This window comes from Felis catus, chromosome A1, assembly GCF_018350175.1.
Source record: "Felis catus isolate Fca126 chromosome A1, F.catus_Fca126_mat1.0, whole genome shotgun sequence".
In the NCBI taxonomy this organism is placed as follows: domain Eukaryota; kingdom Metazoa; phylum Chordata; class Mammalia; order Carnivora; family Felidae; genus Felis; species Felis catus.
In genome coordinates, this window is record NC_058368.1 from 111,100,168 (window position 1) to 111,120,165 (window position 19,998).

The following is a 19,998-nucleotide window of genomic DNA, read 5'->3' on the forward strand; positions in this document are numbered from 1 at the left end:
AACAGGCCCCAGGCCACCAGGAGTCAGCACTGGGGCTAGACCAGAGGGCAGGCTTCCTGGACAATGCAGTCCATGGTTGGGCTGGGAAAACATGTCCTGCCACCCCCATGATGCTTTTGTCTCTGGAGAATTCTAAGCACCTATGGTAAATGCAAAGGGCTTCTTAGGGCTTCCTCAACAACCATGGGGTTGACTCTTCCTCTTCATCTTCACAACTCCTACGTTAACCCTTCACCTCTTCCCAACTTCACTTCCTACACTACAACACAGGCAACTCATCAACAGTTTGATGAGTATCTTTCAGATGCTTTGTTTTCTCTATGAAATTATGTATATCTGTGTGTCTATGTTCAGATAAAAATGTAGACTTTTTAAGGTGTTTTTTTAATGCAGATAAGATCTTATTATACATATTACCCCGAAACTTGCTTTTTGTTTTCACGTGTACAGCATAATGATCTGATATTTGTATATCCTGAAACTTGCTTTTCACTTAACACTTTTATTAGAGCTTTTTCCACATCAAACACACAAAACCACACAATGCTTCTTTCTTTGCTGCCTTCTTTTTTTTTTTTTTAATGTTTTTATTTATTTTTGAGAGAGAGAGAGAGTGCGCTAGCAGGGGAAGGGCAGAGAAATCCCAAGCAGGATCCACACTATCAGTGCAGAAGCTGACTCAGAGCTCCAACCCATGAACTGCAAGATCATGACCTGAGCAGAAATCAGGAGTCAGATGCTTAACCAGCTAAGCCACCCAGGTGCCCCACTGCCTTCTTTTTGACTGTGGTTTATTTAGCCAGTGCTCTAGTGATGGACATTCAAGCCATTTCCAGTTTTTCTTTTTTCTTTATAAAGATTGTATTTTAGGGGCGCCTGGGTGGCTTGGTCGGTTGGGCGTCCAACTTCAGCTCGGGTCACGATCTCATGGCTTGTCGGTTTGAGCCCCATGTCGGGCTCTGTGCTCACAGCTCAGAGGCTGGAGCTTACTTTGGATTCTGTGTCTCCCTCCCCCTCTCCCCCTCCCCTGCTCATACTCTGTCTCTCTCTGTCTCTCAAAAATAAATAAACATTAGAAAAATAATAATAAAATAAATATTATATTTTATTAAAAAAAATTTTTTTAGTGTTTATTCACTTTTGAGAGAGAGACAGAGCGTGAGTGGGGGAGGGGCAGAGAGAGAGGTAGTCTCAGAATCCGAAGCAGGCTCCAGGCTCCGAGCTGTCAGCACAAAGCATGAGGCGGGGCTCGAACCCATGAACCATAAGATCATGACCTGAGCTGAAGTCGGATGACCAACTGACTGAGCCACCCAGGCATCCCAAAGATTTATTTTATTTATTTATTTTTTTAAGTAACCTCTACACCCAATGTGGGGCTTGAACTCATGACCCTGAGATCAAGAGTCTCGTGCTCTACCGACGGAGCCAGCCAGGCGCCCCTCTAATGATATCTTAAACAGATCTTCTTGTGCCCACATCAGAGGGTCTCTCTGGGGTAGATTCCTAGAAGTAGACTGCATGTTCTCATCTCCTACTTCTAACTTGGGGCAACTGGTGGTTCTCACCTTTCATCTTCAACCAGCTTACTAGTATATTTTCCTGTACAAAGGGCAGTTCTCTCTCAGAAGGAACCCTAGAACCAGTTATTAGCATCATGTTCTATGCCCCCACTGCACTGCTGTGCACCAGACAGACACATTTCATCTCTCTGTATCATTCTCCCCTCCCCCCCAACAACTCATCAAAATTTTTATCTATTTGCAGGTCCATCTCCAGACCCTTCTCAACCTTTCTGTATTATTCCACCCCACAGGCTCCCCAGATAGCTTGCCCTTCCTGCATATACTTAAGGATTTGTCTTCCTAAATGGGCCAAAACCCCTCTAAAATAGGATCTGAACCTGGAACTCACTGCCCTAAGATAAAGCCCTGTTTGTATAGGTGCTTGTTAAATGCATGCTATTTCTAATAAAACCAGGTTACCTCCAGCATGGCTACAAATTCATCAGTAAATCCATGGGAAGGGTCTTTGTAAGACTGCCAGATGAAGGGAGATTTGCTTCATTTATCAGAAACCCTATGGAAGGGGAACCTGGGTGGTTTAGTCGGTTAAGTGTCAGACTTCAGCTCAGGTCATGATCTAGCAGTTCATGTGTTTGAGCCCCATGTCGGGCTCTGTGCTGACACCTCATAGCCTGGAAACTGCTTCAGATTCTGTGTCTTCCTCTCTGTCTGCTCCTCCCCAGCTTGTGCTCTGCCTGTCTGTCTGTCTCTCTCTCTTTCTCTCTCAAAAATAAATAAACATAAAAAAATAGAAAGAAAGAAAGAAAGAAAGAAAGAAAGAAAGAAAGAAAGAAAGAAAGAAAGAAAGAAAGAAAGAAAGAAGCCCTAGGGTATAAGGAAAGGGTTTTGCTTACCCTGTTCAACTTGACTTGGAGCCAGCGCCTTTGGTTCTTGATGGTTCTTGGACAGAGCCGGGTCCCTCAGCTCCACGCGGGGCGTCTCACACTTTGATGAGTGTCTGGTCAAGCTGGCCCCTGACTTGGCCGGAGTTACTGCCTGCTGCCAGTTTCTGGGGAAGTGTTTAGAAGCCCCAGGGATCTTCTTTGCCTTCTGCCATCTGTGGCCACTGGGCTGAGTCTGAGAGTCTGAGAAGAGACAGGTGGCCAGGCTGGCACATCATCCAGACATCTCCTACGGCTGGTCAGTACCATCTCTAAACCAGCTGGCAAAGGCTCCAGAGGGGTGCTTCTCCCAGGCATGTGTTTGTAGCACCACAGAAAGTAGCAAGGCTGGCTCTTGCCAGGGCAGTGTCTTAAGCCACAGATGCAGCCCTGGGCAGTTTTCCTATCTGCCCAAACCCCACCTGCAGCCCCTGCCTGGAGCCTAGGAGGCAGAGCTGTTGGATCTGTCCTCTCTTGAATGCCAAATTATGCGCTTTGCATAGGGCTTGGCACAGAGTAGGCAGCCAGGAAATATTTACTGAATGACCAAGAGAATGAATGTTCACCCTCCCTTAGAGGAGGTCACCTAGTAGCACTGACTATATTTGGGAGGGTGAGGATCAGATTCCAGAAACAGAGGAGATGGAAGAAAGGGTGAGCAAAGCTCACATGTGTGATCTTCCCAGATTTCATTTTGTCCCTTTAGGATTTGCAGAAAGTCTCTAGGAACTCTAATGTTAGGACAAGTATTGTGATCCAGTTTTCCTAACTCTACTACATCAAGTATCATCTATGGACTGGCACCATCCAAATCATCTAGCAGCCCGTTATAAATGCAGATTCTCAGGCCCTGCCCCAAACCTAATGAATCAGAACCTTCATGTAAACAGGAACCCAGGTGATTCATGTTCATGTTATTGTTGTACAAGTACTGCCTTAAGCAGCTAGTGAGTGAACATAGGACTTCTCACCTGATACAGTTTGGCTGCTGGAGAGTGTGGCTAACTTCATGTGGGGCTTCTGCCTATCCTGATGACTCAAACAAATTATTGAGTCATATATTGTTTGTCTCTCCAGCCCTTGAACACTGTTAGAACAGAGTAAGCATTCAATAAATAAATGTTGAATGATTCTCATGCTCTTTTCTACATTTAGGGTGCTTAGGGTATGCTGGACCTCTGGTTCTGGATATAAATCACAAAGGATTAGAACTTTTGTTCCCAGTAGGGACCCCCGGAAGAACAGCTATTGTCTGATGAGCAATTACTGAGTGCCAGGCCAATGCTTACAAAGTGTGGTTCAAGGCCAAGGGCATCAAGCATGACCAGGTACTTATTAAAAAATGGATATCCTTGGGCCTTGCCCCAGACCTGCCCGTTGAGAACCTTTAGGGATAAAGCCTAGAAATCCATGTTTTATTTTTATTTTATTTTATTTTATTTTATTTTATTTTATTTTATTTTATTTTATTTATGTTTATTTATTTTTGAGACCGAGAGAGAGAGAGACAGCACAAGCAGGAGAGGGGCAGAGAGAGAGGGGGACAGAAGATCCAAAGCAGGCTCCACACTGACAGCAGAGAGCCAGATGCGGGGCTCAAACTCACGAACTGAGAGATCATGACCTGAGCCAAAGTCTGACACTTAACCAACTGAGACACCCAGGCACCTGGAAATCCACATTTAAAAAAATTTGAGGGTCGGCGGGGAGTGGCTCCTGGGTGGCTCAGTCAGTTGAGCATTAGACTCTTGATTTCTGCTCAGGTCATGATCTCATGGTTTGTGAGATGAAGCCCTGCGTCAGGTTCCACAGAGCCTGCTTGGAATTCTCTCTTTCCCTCTCTCTCTGCCCCACCCCCTGCCCGTCTCAAAAATAAAATAAATAAAACTTTGAAGAAATTTAAGTTTTATTTCTTTAAGTAATCTCTACACCCAACATGGGACTTGAACTCATGACCCTGAGATCCAGAGTCGCAAACTCTTCTGACTGAGCCAGCCAGGCACTCCCAGAAATCTCCATTTTTAACAAGCATACCAGGCACACTGAAGTTTGGAAATTATTGCATCCCTAATTACAGAGGAGGAAACTTAGGCACACAGAGGTTGTACAAAGTCACAGAGCTGGTGAATGGTGGGGACAGGACTCTATCCTAAGACCATATGAATGTGGAATCCACAGTTTTAGCCATACACTGAAAAAATTGATGCTGGGTCTGACTGTGTGTATTTAGCCATATACATCACTTTGTGTCCACAAAGTTTGTTAGATTATGAACTCTTGTGAAATACTGGAAGGCAGTTAATGTGTTTTCTTTCTCTCAGTTATCTGTAGAATCCATTAAACATGCCTAGTACCTGGAAGACTCTCAATAAAAATCATTTGAATTGAATTCCTACAGATACATGATTATCTATTTCTATAAACATACATATACAGAGGACTTCTCATTTTCAAGTAGAATCTTGGAACAAGGTATAACAACTATAAACTTTCCCACTCTCTCTTGAACCCACTCAAACTTTCACTTATGCCAATGTGTTGATGTGGCTCTTATCAGTATCACCAGTGACTTCAACATGGCTGAAACTAATGATCAATTGTCAGTCTGTATCTAACCTCATTCCTTTTGGTGGCTTTGCACATAGAGCTTTCCTCCCTCCTGAAACACTCTTATCTTGTCTTCTAAGACACTCCTCCTATCTCTCTGGATGCCACTGCTTTCTTTTTACTTTTTTCCCCCAATTAAAAAAAATAGTTTTATTATTTTTAAATATTTTATTTTTAAGGAATCTCTACACCCAACAGTAGAGCTCAAACACACAAGAGTCCCATGCTCCACTGACTGAGCCAGCCAGGCACCCCTCCCCCAATTTTTTTATTGTGATAAAATACACATAACATAAATTTTACTATCTTAATCATTTTTTTTAAATTTTTTTTAACGTTTATTCATTTTTGAGAGACAGAGAGAGACAGAGCATGAGCGGGGAAGGGGCCGAGAGAGAGGGAGACACAGAATCTGAAGCAGGCTCCAGGCTCTGAGCTGTCAGCACAGAGCCTGACGCGGGGCTTGAACTCACGAACTGCGAGATCATGACCTGAGCCGAAGTCAGGTGCTCAACTGACTGAGCCACCCAGGCGCCCCACTATCTTAATCATTTTTAAGTGTACAGTTCAATGATATTAAGTACATTCACACTGTTGTGCAACTGTCACCACCCTCCATCTCCAGAACTCTTTCATCTTGCAAAACTGAAACTGTACCTGTTGAACTATGAGTCCCCATCTGCCCTCCCTGCTCCAGCCCCTGGCAAACACTGTTCGTTCTGTCTCTATGAATTTCATCACTCTAGGTATCTCGCATAAGTGGATCATACAGTATTTATCTTTTTGTGACTGGCTTATTTCCCTTAGCGTAAGGACCTAAAGGTGCATCCATGTTGTAGCATGTTGCAGAATTTCCTTCCTTTTTAATGCTGAATAATATTCCATTCTATGTATATACCACATTTTGCTTTACCCATTCATCCATTAACAGACACTTGGGTTGCTTCCACATTTTAGTTATCGTGGATGATGCTACTATGAACACAAGTACACAAATCTCTTCAAGACCCTGTTTTCAATTCTTTTGAATATATATCCAGAAATGGAATTGCTGGATCATATGGTAATTCTATTTTTAATTTTCTGAGGAATGGCCATACTGTTTTCCACAGTGGCTGTACTATTTTATATTCTCATTGATAGTGCACAAGTGTTCTAATTTCTCCACATCCTTGCCAACCCGTGTTATTTTCTGTTTTTTTTTTTTTTAAATAGTAGCCATCCTATTGGATGTGAGGTGGTACCGTATTGCACCTTTGATCTGTATTTCCCTAATGGTGAGCAACATTGAGCATCTTTTCATGTGCTTTTTGGCCATTTATATTTCTTCTTTGGAGAAATGTCTGAATATTTCTTTTTTAACAACATCTTACTGATTCCTTTTCATCTTCCAGACCTCTTAACCTTGTAGTGGCCAAGGGCATCGTCCTTGGACTTCTCTTTCTACACTCAATTCCTTAGTGATTTCAAACAGTCTTATAGCTTTAAATACCAGCCACCTGCTGACCCTTCTCAAAAGATACCTTCAGCCCCGAACCTACCTCTGAGCTGAGGCTACCATTTCTAACTGCCTACAGGACGGCTGCACTTGGACATCTAATAGGTATCTTAAGCTTACTATGTCTTAATGCTGAGCTCCTTATCCTCCCCCGAATCTAGTCCTTCCATAGTCTTCACATATCTTTTAATGGCAATTCTGTTTTTCCACTGGTTCAAGACAAAACTCTAGTCATCCTTGAATTCTTGTTTTCTCATGCCTCATCAACAAATCCTGTCAAAGCTATCTTCATAAAATATATTGACTTTGACCACTTCCCCTGCTACCACTCTAGTGTACTTTAACATCATCTCTTACCTGGTTTATTTCACTGACCTCCTCACCTGTCTTCCAGCTTCAGCCTTTCCGCTTTCAGTCTGTCCTCCATAGGACAGCAAAGTAACCTGTAAAATCCAGTGTCAGATTATGTCACTCCTCAGCTCAAAACCATCTTTAGTACTCCTAGCAAAAGCCAAATTCCTAACAATGGCCTATATCATTTCTTTCTTCTACATGTACACAATAAGCATCTTCCTACCTCAGGACCTCTGCATTTGCTGGAGACCGCAAATGGTGGAGACAGTGGTTTCTTTTACTTTGTGCCAGGGACCCCTATGGCAGTTAGTAATGCCCATGGATTCCTTCTGATTACAGTACCTTTAAATCCATAAAATAAGTTTCATAAATTATAAAGAAAACCAATTATGCTGAAATACAACTCTCAAAATATTTTAAAAATGTGTAATAGAGTAATATATGTGTTTCTTATTAATTCATTAAATTACAAGAGCTAGCAGCATAATTATGAAGTAGTGATAACTGTAATGATATTTTAAGATATTTGCAGCAACTATAATGTGCTATGAAAATATCTGATTTCTACTAGCAACAACATCACAGGTGCTGCTAATAGCACTGTGATTTGCTGTCTGCATTCATAATTGAAGAACATGCCAAATGTTAATTCGTGAAAATAAAGATAACATTTTTTTCCCTATCTGAAGTCAAGACTCTGTGAATTCTATACACAGATCTCTGGAGGAGAGTGTCTGCGGACTCCATGTTAAGAACCCGTGCCTTAGAATGCTCTTCTCCCATAAGCCCTCACAGCTCATTCCTTCACCTCCTTTAATTCAAAAGCCACCTTCTCAGTCAGCTCTTCCCTGAGGACTCTATTTAAATTGCATGCCCACGTTCCCTATCCCCCTTTCCTACTTAATTTTTCTGAACAGCACTTACTCACCTTCAAATATAATATTTCACTTAAAAAAATTGTGCATTTCCTTCCACTAGAAAGTGAATTCCATGGGAGTAGGCATTTTTGTCTGCCACTTTTGTGCTGTGTCCTCAGCCCCTAGAATGGTACCTGGTATACAGGTGGCATTCAGTAAACATTTGTTGAAAAAAAAATGAATAATTACATCTCCTAGAACTTTTATGTTTCCTCTCTTTTTTTTTTTCTGCAGTAAGTTCATGATTTGTGAGACTTTTACTAAAGATTAAAGAGTTATAATTATCTCCTTTCCTATTATTCTGTAAACATTATCAAGGTTAACCTTAAACAGTAGCAGAGAGCAGCAAGAATGCAAGGATTCTGATGGAGCTTCCAGTCCTAAACAAGAAGTACCTTCCAAGGACTCCTTAGGGGACCTGTGTCTCACCCAAATTCAGGGAACCGCCTTAGAGGCAAAGTGCTACCCATAAAATTCTTTCTTGCTGTTACAGCAGTCAGGTCCCCATCCCCAATCAAACCAATAATTTTCATACCTTTTAATTCTGGCAGCATGGTAAAATGGACAACACATAATCTTGGGGGCATCCAAACCAGGTGCCAACTCTGCCACCACTTCCTAGCTCGTGTGATTGTTGGTGAGTCACGAAACCTTTCTGAATAGATAAAATGGGATTTTTCTGAGGATGAAATGGGATGACTGGCATAGTGCACAGCACAGGAGATGGTCATCTTCGCCCTCTTCCATCTCTCTAGGTCATTTTATAACTGCCTGCAAAGGCTCACAGGATCTTGATGGCTAAGAGGAGGAGCCTGTCCAGTCCTTTCCTGTATGTAAACCCGCTATATCTAGACCCAGAGTGCTTCCTTTGGACTGTGCCGCTGTAAATTGGTGCCTCCATTCCCACTTCAGATGTGTGGTTAAGACTGCCATCTGGACCTTGACCATGAAGCCTACCATCTAGCACAGTTTTTTCTCTTCTACTTCTTTTTGCCCTAACTGGGAGATCTTGTGTATATGTCATCATAGAGGACAAGATAGAAATCATTGTTCTCCAGTATTTCCAGTGTTAAGAGCTTTCAGGGAGCATATTCACCCTTCCAAAACACAAACACCAGGGAAAGTGCTAATGTGCACCGTGCACTCTGAGCCAGGCCCCTGCTTTACACATATAGAATGTATGCAAACATATATACATATATGTATATATACACACGGCTTCAGGAACCCTCCAACCATCCTATTCTATAGAAGAAAGAGACCCAGAGAGATGAATGCGCTTGCCCACATCAAGTAGCTTCTCAACTGCAAAGCCAGGATTTGAATCCAGGTATTTGACCATTTTTGTTACATGCTAACAGCTTGTGACATCTGTTTTCTGGCACTGAGTTTAGGCTTGGGAAAATCCTACCAACTCAGAGCTAGAGTCAGGTCTGGAGGTGGTACCCCAGTTCCTCAGTCTTGCCAAACAAGCCTTCCCAGACTTTGTGAATGAAGGCCAAGGAAGAGAAACGCTTCTGGGACTCCCTTTGAGCTCATATTTCTTTCTTGTTGCAGAAAGGGCTTATTTCCACATTCACCATCTTCCTCTTTGTTGTGTAGACCATTTAACCCGTCAGAGGATTTGTGCTGTTGGAAGTTTGTTTATTATTAGATTTATTTCTCCTATAAGCAAATGTGTTCACAACATTCCATGGGGGAATCTTTTTAAGTGTCACATAAATGTCATCTTATGTAAATTGAGTATTTGTCTTTCCATTGAAGGGGGTGGAAGGGAAAGAAAGGAAGGATAAACAACCTTCAGTCTCGGAGAGGGAAGGCGGTTCCTGTCCCAGTTCACAACTCACCCACGTGCCTTCAAAGCCAAAGGTGAGTTGCAAAAATTATTGGATCATCTTTGAGGGGCAGCCAAAAGGGAGGGGGAAGGAAAAGTTGGCAACGATGCTTTGGGGATGTTGAACCAGGTTCCCAGGTCTCCCCAACAAACCCCGCCTGAGACCAGACCACCCTCTCCCCAATTGGGAGCATTGGGAGAAGGCTGCAGCTTGCCCCCGACACCTCCCCATCCAGGAGGCTAGCGCAGCTCCTTCCTCGAGAGAAGGTGAGCACCGCGGGCGCAGCGGGTTGGGTGGGTGTGGCCCGCGGCTCTGGGAACCGACCCAAGGCCCCGCCACCGCCCGCGAGCCGCCCGACAGCCCGCCTGCCTGGCGAGCGCAAGCGCTTCTTCCAGAAACTGCGAGGATCCGAGCGCACTGTTTGTGCACCACAAGGTCAAGTCGGGAAGTGGAGCCGGAGGAGGAGGGGCGAGGAGGCGAAGGGTGGGGAGAGGGGCGCCCCGCTTCCTCGCCAAGTGCCAGCCCTTGGAAGTAGCCCCCTCGGTTTTTAACCCTTTAGGGGGAATGGGAAGGACGAGCTAGGGGGGAAGGGAACACCTCGGGGCAAACTCCTACTGGGGCCAAGACTTGCAGCTACCCACCCACCCATCACTGCGTTCCCCACCCCCCGGAAATGCGGGGCAGAGCTGGGAGCCTGTAGGCACCCGAACGGGGGAGGGGGGCAACGAACCCGAGAGGGACCCTCTCCACGGACGGCCCCTCCTTCCTGAGGTCGCCGGCAATTTCAAGTTTCCCCCGCCCGGGACGTTAGTTTCCATCTGCTGTGGGTGGGGGAGAAGGGACGCGCCCCCTCCCCCAGACTCGCGCTCGTGCCCCTCCCCTCCGCTCCTGCCAGCACTTTCTGCTCACTTCTGGCGCTGCAGAGCGCCACGCGATTTATTCGGTTCGCATTTTTAAACCAGCGATTCGGGAGCAGGGCCTAGGGCGAGGGTCTTCCAGCGCTGGAGCCCCGGGAGGCGGGGTGCTCGGTGCAAACCTCGTTCCCTCCGCGAGTGTCGCCTTCAGGCTGTTATTTGCAAAGAAACGTCTTTTTGACGCAGGGAGAAATGGCAAATTTTAAGTACGTCATTAATATGGCGCCAAAAGATTTTTTTAAGTATAAGCTTGCTTTTTTTTTTTTTTTTTTTAAGGTTGCGGGGGGCGCCGCCCGGGTCTGGGGCTCGAAGGGGGCGGGGTGTGAGCAGAAAGTGTGAGAGAGTGGAGGGGCGGGGTATGTGTGTGAGTGTGTGAAGTGTGAGCAGACCTGATGGGACTTGCACGGGCGCAGCCGCCGCTCGGGCCCGGCCCTGGGGACAGGGCGGGCTGGGGGCGCCCCAGAGCCCATGGGGAGTCTGGGCCCGAGGTGCAGGCAGACGGGCAGCCGGTCAGAGCACCCTCCCCGCCCCCCCCCCCCCCCCCCGAGGCCTGCAACCCTACCTGGACCCGCTGCCGGAGCCAAACAACCGGGCGGGGGGTGGGGCGGGAGACGGGGGGGGGGTGTCAGGAGTGGAGATCCGAGTGAATAAGAAAAAAGTGGCTACTCCCCCTCCCTCGCTCCTCCCGCCCGCCCCCACCCCACCCCCACCCCAACACATTTTTTTTCTAAAGAGATCACAAGGAAGTCTTGGTTTAAAAAGAAACAGAAACATACACAGGGGGATTGGTGAATGGTGCCGACCGCGGCCATCGCAGTTGGAGGCTATTTTTTTGGGAGGGGGGTGAGTAGCGTCCATGGAGTTACTTTGTGCCCATTCCTAGCGGCAAGGGCTTACGTCCAGCGGGCTGACCGTCCCCAGCAGGGGTGCGGGGCCGGGGACGCCGAGGGCCCGGCAGCCTCCCTCGCCGCGACCCCGGATGGATGCGCGCCCCCCGCCCGCCCGCGCCGGCCCCAGGAGCTCCGGGTTTCGGGAGCATCCTTCCAGCGCCGGCCCCCGCCGCGGCGCGTAGTCCAGGGCAGCGCCCCTCAGAAGGGCACCGCGGAGGAAGGTAAGATCCTGCCCCCAGCGATGGGCCCTGCGCATCTCCACGGCGTTATTTTATGTTTTTGCAACAGATCTGCCAGCGCTCCTCGCTCCCTCGCTCGCGCTCTCTCTCTTGCTCGCTCGCTCCCTCTCTCTCCTGCTGGCTGCCTGTTCTAGGAAGCCAGGGCGCGGGGGGGGGGGGGGGGGGATGCACAGCACCGGGGAGAGAGATTGCGCATGTTGGTCAGTCATGTTTTAAAGAGTACATTGCGGGGAGGCTGAGAGGGGCGCATGCAACAACAACTTTTGGAAGGGTGAGCTTGGCGACCTTCTTTATTAATGACTGCGGCAAAGCGCCCCCGGGCCGGTGAGGGGGCGCGGGCGGGCGGGGGCGCGCCAGGGCTGCAACTTGCCCCGCGGGCTCCGGCCGCGCGGAGGGGCTGCGGCGGGAGACCGCAGCGGAGGGGAGGTCGTTCTGCCGGAGACGGGGGTTCGGAGGACCCAGAGCTATCTGCCCTCCTGTCGCCCTGAGTTTCATTTTGTTGATACGCAGCACGTCCGGCCGCCGAACCGGGCTGAGCCGGTGCACATGACTCCGCGCTGGGCTCACGTGCAGCGGGTCCGGTCCCAGACACCTTCCGGGGGCCACCGCCTCCGCCCTGTCGCCCCCTCTCCGGGCTGGGTGCACGCGGGCGCTGCACGCGGGGGCAGCATGCTCAGCTCCCCGGCGCGGAGGCTCTGCACAAATTAAACAGTGTTTTGGAGGGGCGGGGGACACCCTTTCCAGGTGAGTATGCCGGGTGTGCAGTTCCGGCGTACGGGGCGCGGGCTGGGGTCGGGGGCAGTCCCCCCTCTGGGGCTGCGCGGGAGTCCGGCGGGGGAGAAGCGCTGGGAGAGTGGAAATGTACCGGCTGCGGCCGGAGCGGCGGGTGCGCGCCCGCGGGGCGACGGCAGGGGGCGTGGCCCTTGTTTACCTTCTCCCAACTCTGCCGGTTCGCGTCCCGCTTCGGGGACGGTACTGCAGTCCCCTGCCCTCCGCCTCGGTCCCTGCGCCCTGGGTGGTACTGGGAAGATGTAAGCAAGTGGCAGTCCCAGCCTGGGACATACACACCTGACCCTCAAATAAGTGACATTGCAGCCCCAGCCCCCACCAAACACCGCTGCAGTCCCTCTCCCGGATCCCGGGCCCCGCCCCGCCCCCGGCAGTGGCATCTTCCCGGCCTCACCTCCTTCCTCCCTCTCTCCCTCTCTCCCTCCCTCCTTCCCACCCACTCGCCTGCGCCTGCGGAGCGGCTCCCGCCCGCTTCCTCCCCGCCTGGGTGCAGACTTGTGGCTCCCTCCGGTCCCTTCCCGCCTATCACTGGGCCTGAGACACTCTCATCTCCAGGCCAAAGGATGAGAGGTCAGCCTCGCGATTCGTAGCTGTTACATCAGAAGGTGGGGATGTCTGCGAAACAGGGAGGAAGGCTTCGCAGTGGCTTCCAGAGGCCCAGGACCAACCCCCCCCCCACACACACCCAGTCTCCCCCCCCCCCCCCCCAGAGCTGCCCACTTCCTAAGAGGCTCGGCTCCTCTTACCCGCTTCACCTAAAGATCTCTCCCCCGCCCTGGACGTCAAGTCCGCAGCCCCCGGCCCGAACCGCCCCTTGCCCTTCCTTTGCCTGGGCCAGAGCCCCCCGCAGCCACCTCCGGCTCCTCCTCCCGGCTCCCGCGGTCGGAATCACGCCGGCGCGCCTCCAGCCTGCTGTCCCGCGGACTGCCTCCAGGGGCAGGCTGGAGGCGCGCGCCACCCCCTCCCAATCCCCGTAGCCATCGCCGCGGGCCGGGACGCTTTTTTTTTTTTTTTTTTTTAAACCACCTTGGCTGCAGGTCTTATGCCAGGGCTGGTGGGGGCGGGAAGGGCAGTGTTTCCCCTTGCCCTGAGCCAAGGGCACGGTGCACCCGGCGACTGTGGTCTCTGCAGATTTCCAAACCTTGCTCCCGCTTTTAGCAACCCTCGCTCATCTACTGCGGGACATAAAGTTTTACCCAGAGGCTGAGTTTGTAGGGGTCATCAGGAGGCATCTTGTTTGTGCTCAGAGTGGCGCTAAAGGGAGTTGGGGAGAGACTAAGAGGGCACGGCTGGCTTGCCGCCTTGCCTTTGTTGGAAGGGGGAGGAGCCCTGAGTTTTGAGCCCAAACTCGCTGTCAGGATGTCCCCTTAACGTTTATGTTTGCAAACTGAATCAGGGTCCCGGGTCCGCCGCCTGGTCCCTCCTCTCACGGTGGCATTGACTCCCTCCCTTCACTGGTAAAATTCCCAGTAGGACATTTGGCAAAAGGGCCATGCAAGGAGCTGCCAACCGGGCCTGGCCCTGTTTCCTGGGTTCCCAGGGTGCTGGCTTCTCCCCTACCCTGACTTCCTCTCTCACCTTAGGGCCCCAAGTGAACGCACCATCCCTCCCATCTCTTCTTCCTCAGGCGGGTTGGGACTTGCAAAGCGATCTAACAAGCAGAGGAGGAAAATAACAACAGAATAACTGTAAGGGGAAGGAATGAGTAATAAAGCCGACCCAGGCAGGGAGGAGGGCTTTCATGTTTAAGAGATGCTATTTGCTTTTTAGGTCACAGGCTGCAAAACAGGCTTTGATCCGAAGTGGGCGAATAATTTATTGAGAAAGTTTGCATGGTAGGGGAAAAAAAAGGGATGTTTGTTTGATCTGGAGCCCTCTCAGTTGTCCCAAGTGCTGTTGGCTGTTGTTTGGAGTGGAAAAGCATTTGGTTCTACAGCAAATGCCTCGCAGAGGGAAGTCCTCGCCCCAGGCAGCAGGACTTGCAGTGAATATTGGTTTTGAAACTGTTTGGCCAAAGGTCTCTCCAGCACTTTTGGAGATGAAGTGTTTAAGGACAAAGTTGTTTGGACTCAGGATGCAGCAAATGTTTCCAGAACATTTCCCATCCAACGTGCTTTTTCTTTCCCTGAATTTCATGGCTAAATGGCCAGTAACATTATTCCAAGAGAGCTTCCACTTGCCTTTCATTGACAGGTGAGGTGGGACTGCTGGTCCCAGCCCCCAGATGCACTCTGGAGTCTTGAGGGTAGACCTCCGACACTGACTACCACATCCTTGACGGGGGCGGGGGTGGGGGGACAGCGGGGAGCAGGGTGCTCTAGTTAACCGGGGTTCCAAGTAACAGGAAGGTAGTTGTCTTACACCCAAGACCCAGTTCAGTGACTTCCAGTCCAAATTCTTGACAACTCATCCACCAGGCTCTTTGCAGGCCTTACAGTTAGTTCTGTGTTTAGGTGCTCCAAGGAAAGACCAGGCTGTGAGGAGGTATTCCTGGCCTGCTTTGTGCAGATCCACATAGGATCCTGACCGTGTGGCTTAAAGTTTAGGAACCCAGGAAGGTTCTCAAATAACCCATAGGAATCTGGAGTACATCAGCCACGCTCTGGGGTTGTAGGCCTGTGCAGGTTAGCCCGGGGGTGGGGTGGGGGGGGGGGCGCATGGTATACCACCTGGAGTCAGAGAGCCTGGGTTCGAATGCTAGCTATGCAGTCACCAACTGTAACAGTGCTCTGTGCCTCACTTTCTTCATCTGTAAGTAGGGTTAGTAACAGTCTGTATCCCATGATTGGTGTATGGATTAAGCAATATATTGCATAAAGAAGATTAAACCCACAGCCAGGCATGTGGTAAGCACTTGATTAGCATTAGCCATTTTTACTATTATTATTAATGATCTGGAGAGGGCCCAAATGCAGCTTTGACCTTTGATCTCTCCCCTTTAGGCTAGGCCAGAGAGCCAGCTCCCTTCTCTGAAGAAGGGACGAGAAGGACCCTGCAGTTGCCAATGGGCAGCCATCTGTGGGACCAAGTGGACTGAGCATTGCCCTCTGAGGTGGAGGGTAGGGTGAGAAGGTGCCGAAGGACAAAGTAGACAAAGCCCCTTTTCATTCTTCCAGGATCCCCTAGGTATGTCCCCAGAACTGGGTTTGGAGGGTCGGTGTGGGCAGCGTGTTCCAGGGAGTTGGGTGCCCTCAGGGACACTTGGAATTGCAAGTGGGCAGTGATGAGTGTTGGAGGAGGGTTTAGGCTCCCCTCTGCTTGGAGAAGCAAGTTTGAGGATCTGTGTGTACAAAATCATTTTTTGTAATGGCAATTACTGTCCCTCAGAAGGCATTAAAGTTAATGAGAGATAGGAAAGACTGGGGCTCTGACCCCCGTTTAAAGCTGGTTTAAGAGTGTGCAGCTCTTGTTTTCTGAATGTCTGGCCTTCCCGACACAAGGAGGCTCTGAGGACAGGTTTTCCAGCCGAAATATCATTAAATTGTATTAGCATCTTATTACACACACGCCTAAGCGGTCTGCCTCAGACAGGGAGACTTTTTGTTTCTCTTTGAAAGATTGTGTCTGGAATGGTAAATTGCCTGCTTGAAAGCCGTTTTCCCCCCCTTTTTAAGGAGGAAGACGAAGTCCTGCTGTGTGTGGTGGCGGGCAGGGCAGGCCTGGTGGCCCCCAGAGAGGAGAGGCCGGAGGCCAGGTTGGGGTGTTTTAACTGCCCAGGGAGCGGCTGCACTAGCAGGCCTGAAAGGCCCACTGTTCCCAGGGTCAGCTGGAAGGGCGTTAATGGAGGCCCAGGGTGTTTATTTGAGTTTATTTGTGGCGAGGTCTTTAAAGGGGGCTGGCATTGGGCATTGGTGTTTCAAGTCCAGACTCGAGGCCCCCACTAAGACCAGTGGCTAGTGCTGCCAAGAAAACATCTGCCACCAAATTGCTGCCCTATTACTGAGTTGACATTGATCATTAGCCAGGAGCCCAACCAAATAAAGCCTCCTGGAAAATGTGTGAGGTTAAGATGGGGAAGGCAGGCTGTGAAAACAGGACGAAATCTTGGCCTGGGGTGTATGTTCCTGCAAGCTGCAGGCCAGCCAGCTGGGCTCTGTGCACCCCACACTTCTACAGGGAGGGGACAAGAATTCACTCAGCATCCCTGTGTATCAAACCCCTTTTGTGTGCTGGACATAACACGAGCGGGCACTGGAGCTCCAGCAGAGATCCAGACAGACATGCTCCTTCCCCTCTTCTCCAAAGAGGACATTGAACAAGTAGCTCAACAGACACTAATCATGGTGGATGCTCTGAAGATGTTGAATAGCCAGGTTGTGGGTTTTCTTTAGATAAGGTAACTGGCATAAACCTCCTTGACCTTTAAGTTGAAATGTGAAGGATAAAAAGTCAGACATGCATAGACTACTAGAACCTTACAGCAGAGAGCGCAGCTTGTGCACTGGTCCTGAAGCATGGAATGTTTGGCTTGTTTCAGGAAATGAAAGGAGACCAGTGTGGCTAGAAAGTGGTGAGGAAGGGGATAGTGGTCCATGTGAACTTGTTGAGGTAGGGAGGGGCCAGATCATGTAGGATATTGTGGTAAAGAGCTTGAATTTTGCCCTTTGATCAGCAGGAAGCCTTTGAAAGATTTTAAATAGGGGTATGACATGATCTGATTTATGTTTCTTTAAAGGTCATTTTGGCTGCTGTGTGGATTCTAGATTGAGGGGTGGAGGGGAGCAACAGTGGAAGGTGGGAGATGAATGAGGAGTCCAGGCAAGAGATGAGACTGGTTTGGACCAGTGTGGTAGCAGCAGAGATGGGGAAAAGTGGATGGATTCACAGTATGTTCTGGACAGAGAGCCCCCTGGCCTTGCCAGGGGACTACTGTGGGGGCCGAGATTGCACAGAGAGGCTGTGGGAACTCTAGGACACCCACGCTCCCGAAGGAGAGCTTCTGCTCTCTGTCTCCAGGCTGGGGATGGTGTGGGAGGTGCAAAGGGAAGGAAAAGGGGACCCTTTTCAGGGGGTCACCTTTATCCCCAAAAGCAAAACGCCTTGTGACACTGGGGTGTTTTCCAGAGCAGACCTTGCTTTGGGAGAGATGGGAGGGGCCAGTGGAGAGAGAAAACCGAGGCCAAGACCAAAGTGTCAGCAGCCCCCCACACACCCCACCTGGATTTCAGCTTTGGGGAAAGAGTCCTCCCTGTCTCCTAGCTGAGTTGGGGGTGGGGAGTCAAGGGACAAAAGGCTGTCCCACAGGGAAGCCCAAGCCTCATTTGGAGCTTCATTAGCCACTAACAGTGGAGGTTCACCTGAGGCAGGGAGGCCTTTGGAACAGACTTGGTTCAAAGGAAAGAAACTTCGCTAACAAAAAAAGTAGCTTCCCTCTGAAGCCTAGTTATTATTCCAATTAAGCCACACAAAATCTGCTCCCTTAATAACACCCTACCCAGAAGAATTCTGGGGTGTTTTCACGGAGGGAAGGTTGGACTGGGAGCAGGCTGAGGGTGGGGTATAGGTCTGAAAGCTGGCAGGTTACCTGTTGGTCCTTGGGCAACAGGAAACAGCATCACGAGAAGGGTGTTGGCAATCGAAGAGCCCTGTTATAAGAGTCCTTCCTTGCTGTACATGAGCCCCTCAGGGCATTGGTAGGAGGACCCCTTACCTGGCCCAGGGTTCTCACGATATGACTAGCGCTTATATGGAGAGCCAGCCACTGTGCTTAAGGTTTTACGCTGCTCTCATTTATCCTCACCAGCTGATTCTGGCCCACGGATGTGTTTAGTTTGGCCGTCTCAAAGTGTTTTTAAAAATTCTGAATCAGTTGCCAACATTTGAAGTTCAAGAGACTTCTGTAAAAATCCAGATAGAACCTTATCCTCTGGGAGGTATGTCTTTTCCAAGGTCTCTGGTCTCTTGAGGGGTAAAGCTAGGATTTGAACTCGGCACCCCTGAATCCAGAGCTTCTGCTTTTCTGCTTTGGGAAACGCTGGCTTGGAAATGCCCTCTTTACTGGAAGTGGAGAGACATGGGCAAGACTTCAGGAGAAAAACGGTGGCTTGCGTTTATAGCACTTCTCCTCGCCCTGCCCCACCTGTGAGAGCACTGGGCTGGCAAGATGCAGGCTAGAGTCAGGGCCCTATCGAAGTCATCTTGTCACACTCAGAACCTGGAGGACTGTAAAGATGACAGCTGTGGGTGGCAGAGCATTATTGCCCCATTCAGTCCATGACCCAGGCCATGGGGCTGAAGTCTAAAGGTCAAGGGCACGTGCTCACAAGCTTTACAGTCTTAGGAAAGTCACTTAACCTCTGTGCTTCCTTTTCCTAATCTGCAAAAGGGAAGCAGTCATCATGCCCACTGGCACAGAAGGGCTGTTCTGAGGGTTTCGTGAGGTCCCTGTGTAGCAGGGCATCCCCCTTTTTCTGCCACAATGAGTGTTGAGCTATTTAACCTCCCTGGCGCCCATGCCGCCTGTGTCCTCAGACCTCCCCCCTGCACCTCTGCACCCTCTGGAGAGCATGTTGCCTGCACCTTTGGAGCTGGCAGCAAGCAGCCCCAGTGAATGTTTTTGTCATCCTGATCCTACTGTTGGACACTGGAGTGGGGAGAAGCTCCTGGCTAAGGTTAGGTCTGAGGCAGGAGGGTCCTGGCTGGCTCAGAGGTCTGGACAGTCATGCCCCTGCCCTGGAGAGCTAATGTTCCCTTGTCTCTGCAGGGCCACAATAAGATAAAGGGAAACCCAGGGCTCGGCAGGAACAGTCTTGGAGGGGTTGGCAGTGGCAGGCAGCCCATGGGAAGGTGGGGAACCTGGTTGGCCTGCAGCCGGGCTGGGCAGCAGGGGTTTTCTCTCTACTGACACTGGCTCCTTGCCCTTTACTGTGGGCAGTGAGGCAGCCCAGGTTCCAGACTAAGAGGGATGTGGTGGAAAATGCTTTGGGTCCTGAATCCCAGATCTCTTCTCACATTAGGACTCCAGCCACTGACTAGCTGTGAGACCCAAGGCAGGTGAACCAGCCACTTGGTGTGCTCCCCTCCAAGAGGAGTCAAAAGCAAGTTCTGCCACTCTGGGTTTTGCGTGATTCGAGGAAATGGTGGGTGGGAAAGCACTCCCAACAGGCAGGAGCTCACAGGGCACAAAGGCAGCTCAGTGTGGGCTCAGGGATCAGACCACGTGGATTCAAATCCCAGTTCAGCCAGTTACTAGCACAACAAGGTCCTGCACCACTCCAGAAAGGGGAGCCAATAGCTCACAACTTCCGGGTTGTTAGGAACACGAGCTGAGGTAGTGTTGGTAGAGGAATGAGCTCAGTATGGAGAGCTTCCCTTCTTACCTTGAAGTCAAATGCTATAGTTGAGATAGAGTTGATTTGAACTCTAATGTGGAGAAGGACATTGGGGGAGGGAGGGCAGCCCAGCCTAGGACCAGTCACCCTGGGCCTGGTGTGTCTCAGGGACCCAACTTGGAGCCATTCTGCCCCTACCCCTTTTCCACGCCCCTCTGGCCACCACTCTCAGGATGTG

The 19,998-nt window shown here is 50.0% G+C and overlaps 1 protein-coding gene and 1 long non-coding RNA gene across 24 annotated transcripts in view; one reads left to right on the top strand and one right to left on the bottom strand.

Annotated features, from left to right (window-relative positions):
- LOC102899549 overlaps positions 1 to 13,690 on the bottom strand; it is a 55,717-nt gene extending 42,027 nt beyond the window's left edge. For 4 of the 8 annotated variants that reach the window (XR_006599010.1, XR_006599011.1, XR_006599013.1 and 1 more), the window contains exons 1-3: positions 13,344 to 13,690; positions 12,632 to 13,104; positions 6,909 to 12,395 (exon numbers count right to left, since the gene is read on the bottom strand). This is a non-coding gene — a long non-coding RNA (uncharacterized LOC102899549). Of the gene's footprint in view, positions 1 to 2,419; positions 2,651 to 6,908; positions 12,396 to 12,631; positions 13,105 to 13,235 lie in introns of all 8 variants that reach the window. The other 4 variants (XR_006599014.1, XR_002742920.2, XR_006599006.1 and 1 more) reach the window with 4 other exon arrangements.
- The window catches only part of JADE2 (jade family PHD finger 2), a 115,600-nt gene that overhangs the window by 51,348 nt on the left and 44,254 nt on the right, over positions 1 to 19,998 (top strand). For 2 of the 16 annotated variants that reach the window (XM_045059012.1, XM_023255283.2), the window contains exons 3-4: positions 9,587 to 9,691; positions 15,432 to 15,615. Coding sequence is in view for 4 of the 16 variants with exons in the window: in XM_045058972.1 (XP_044914907.1) it covers positions 8,617 to 8,651; positions 9,587 to 9,691 (140 nt within the window). In the remaining 12 variants the exon portion in view is untranslated. Of the gene's footprint in view, positions 1 to 8,426; positions 8,460 to 8,601; positions 8,652 to 9,586; positions 9,692 to 9,991; positions 10,093 to 11,542; positions 11,683 to 11,861; positions 11,972 to 15,169; positions 15,336 to 15,431; positions 15,616 to 19,998 lie in introns of those variants that run through there. The other 14 variants (XM_045058972.1, XM_045058989.1, XM_045059018.1 and 11 more) reach the window with 13 other exon arrangements.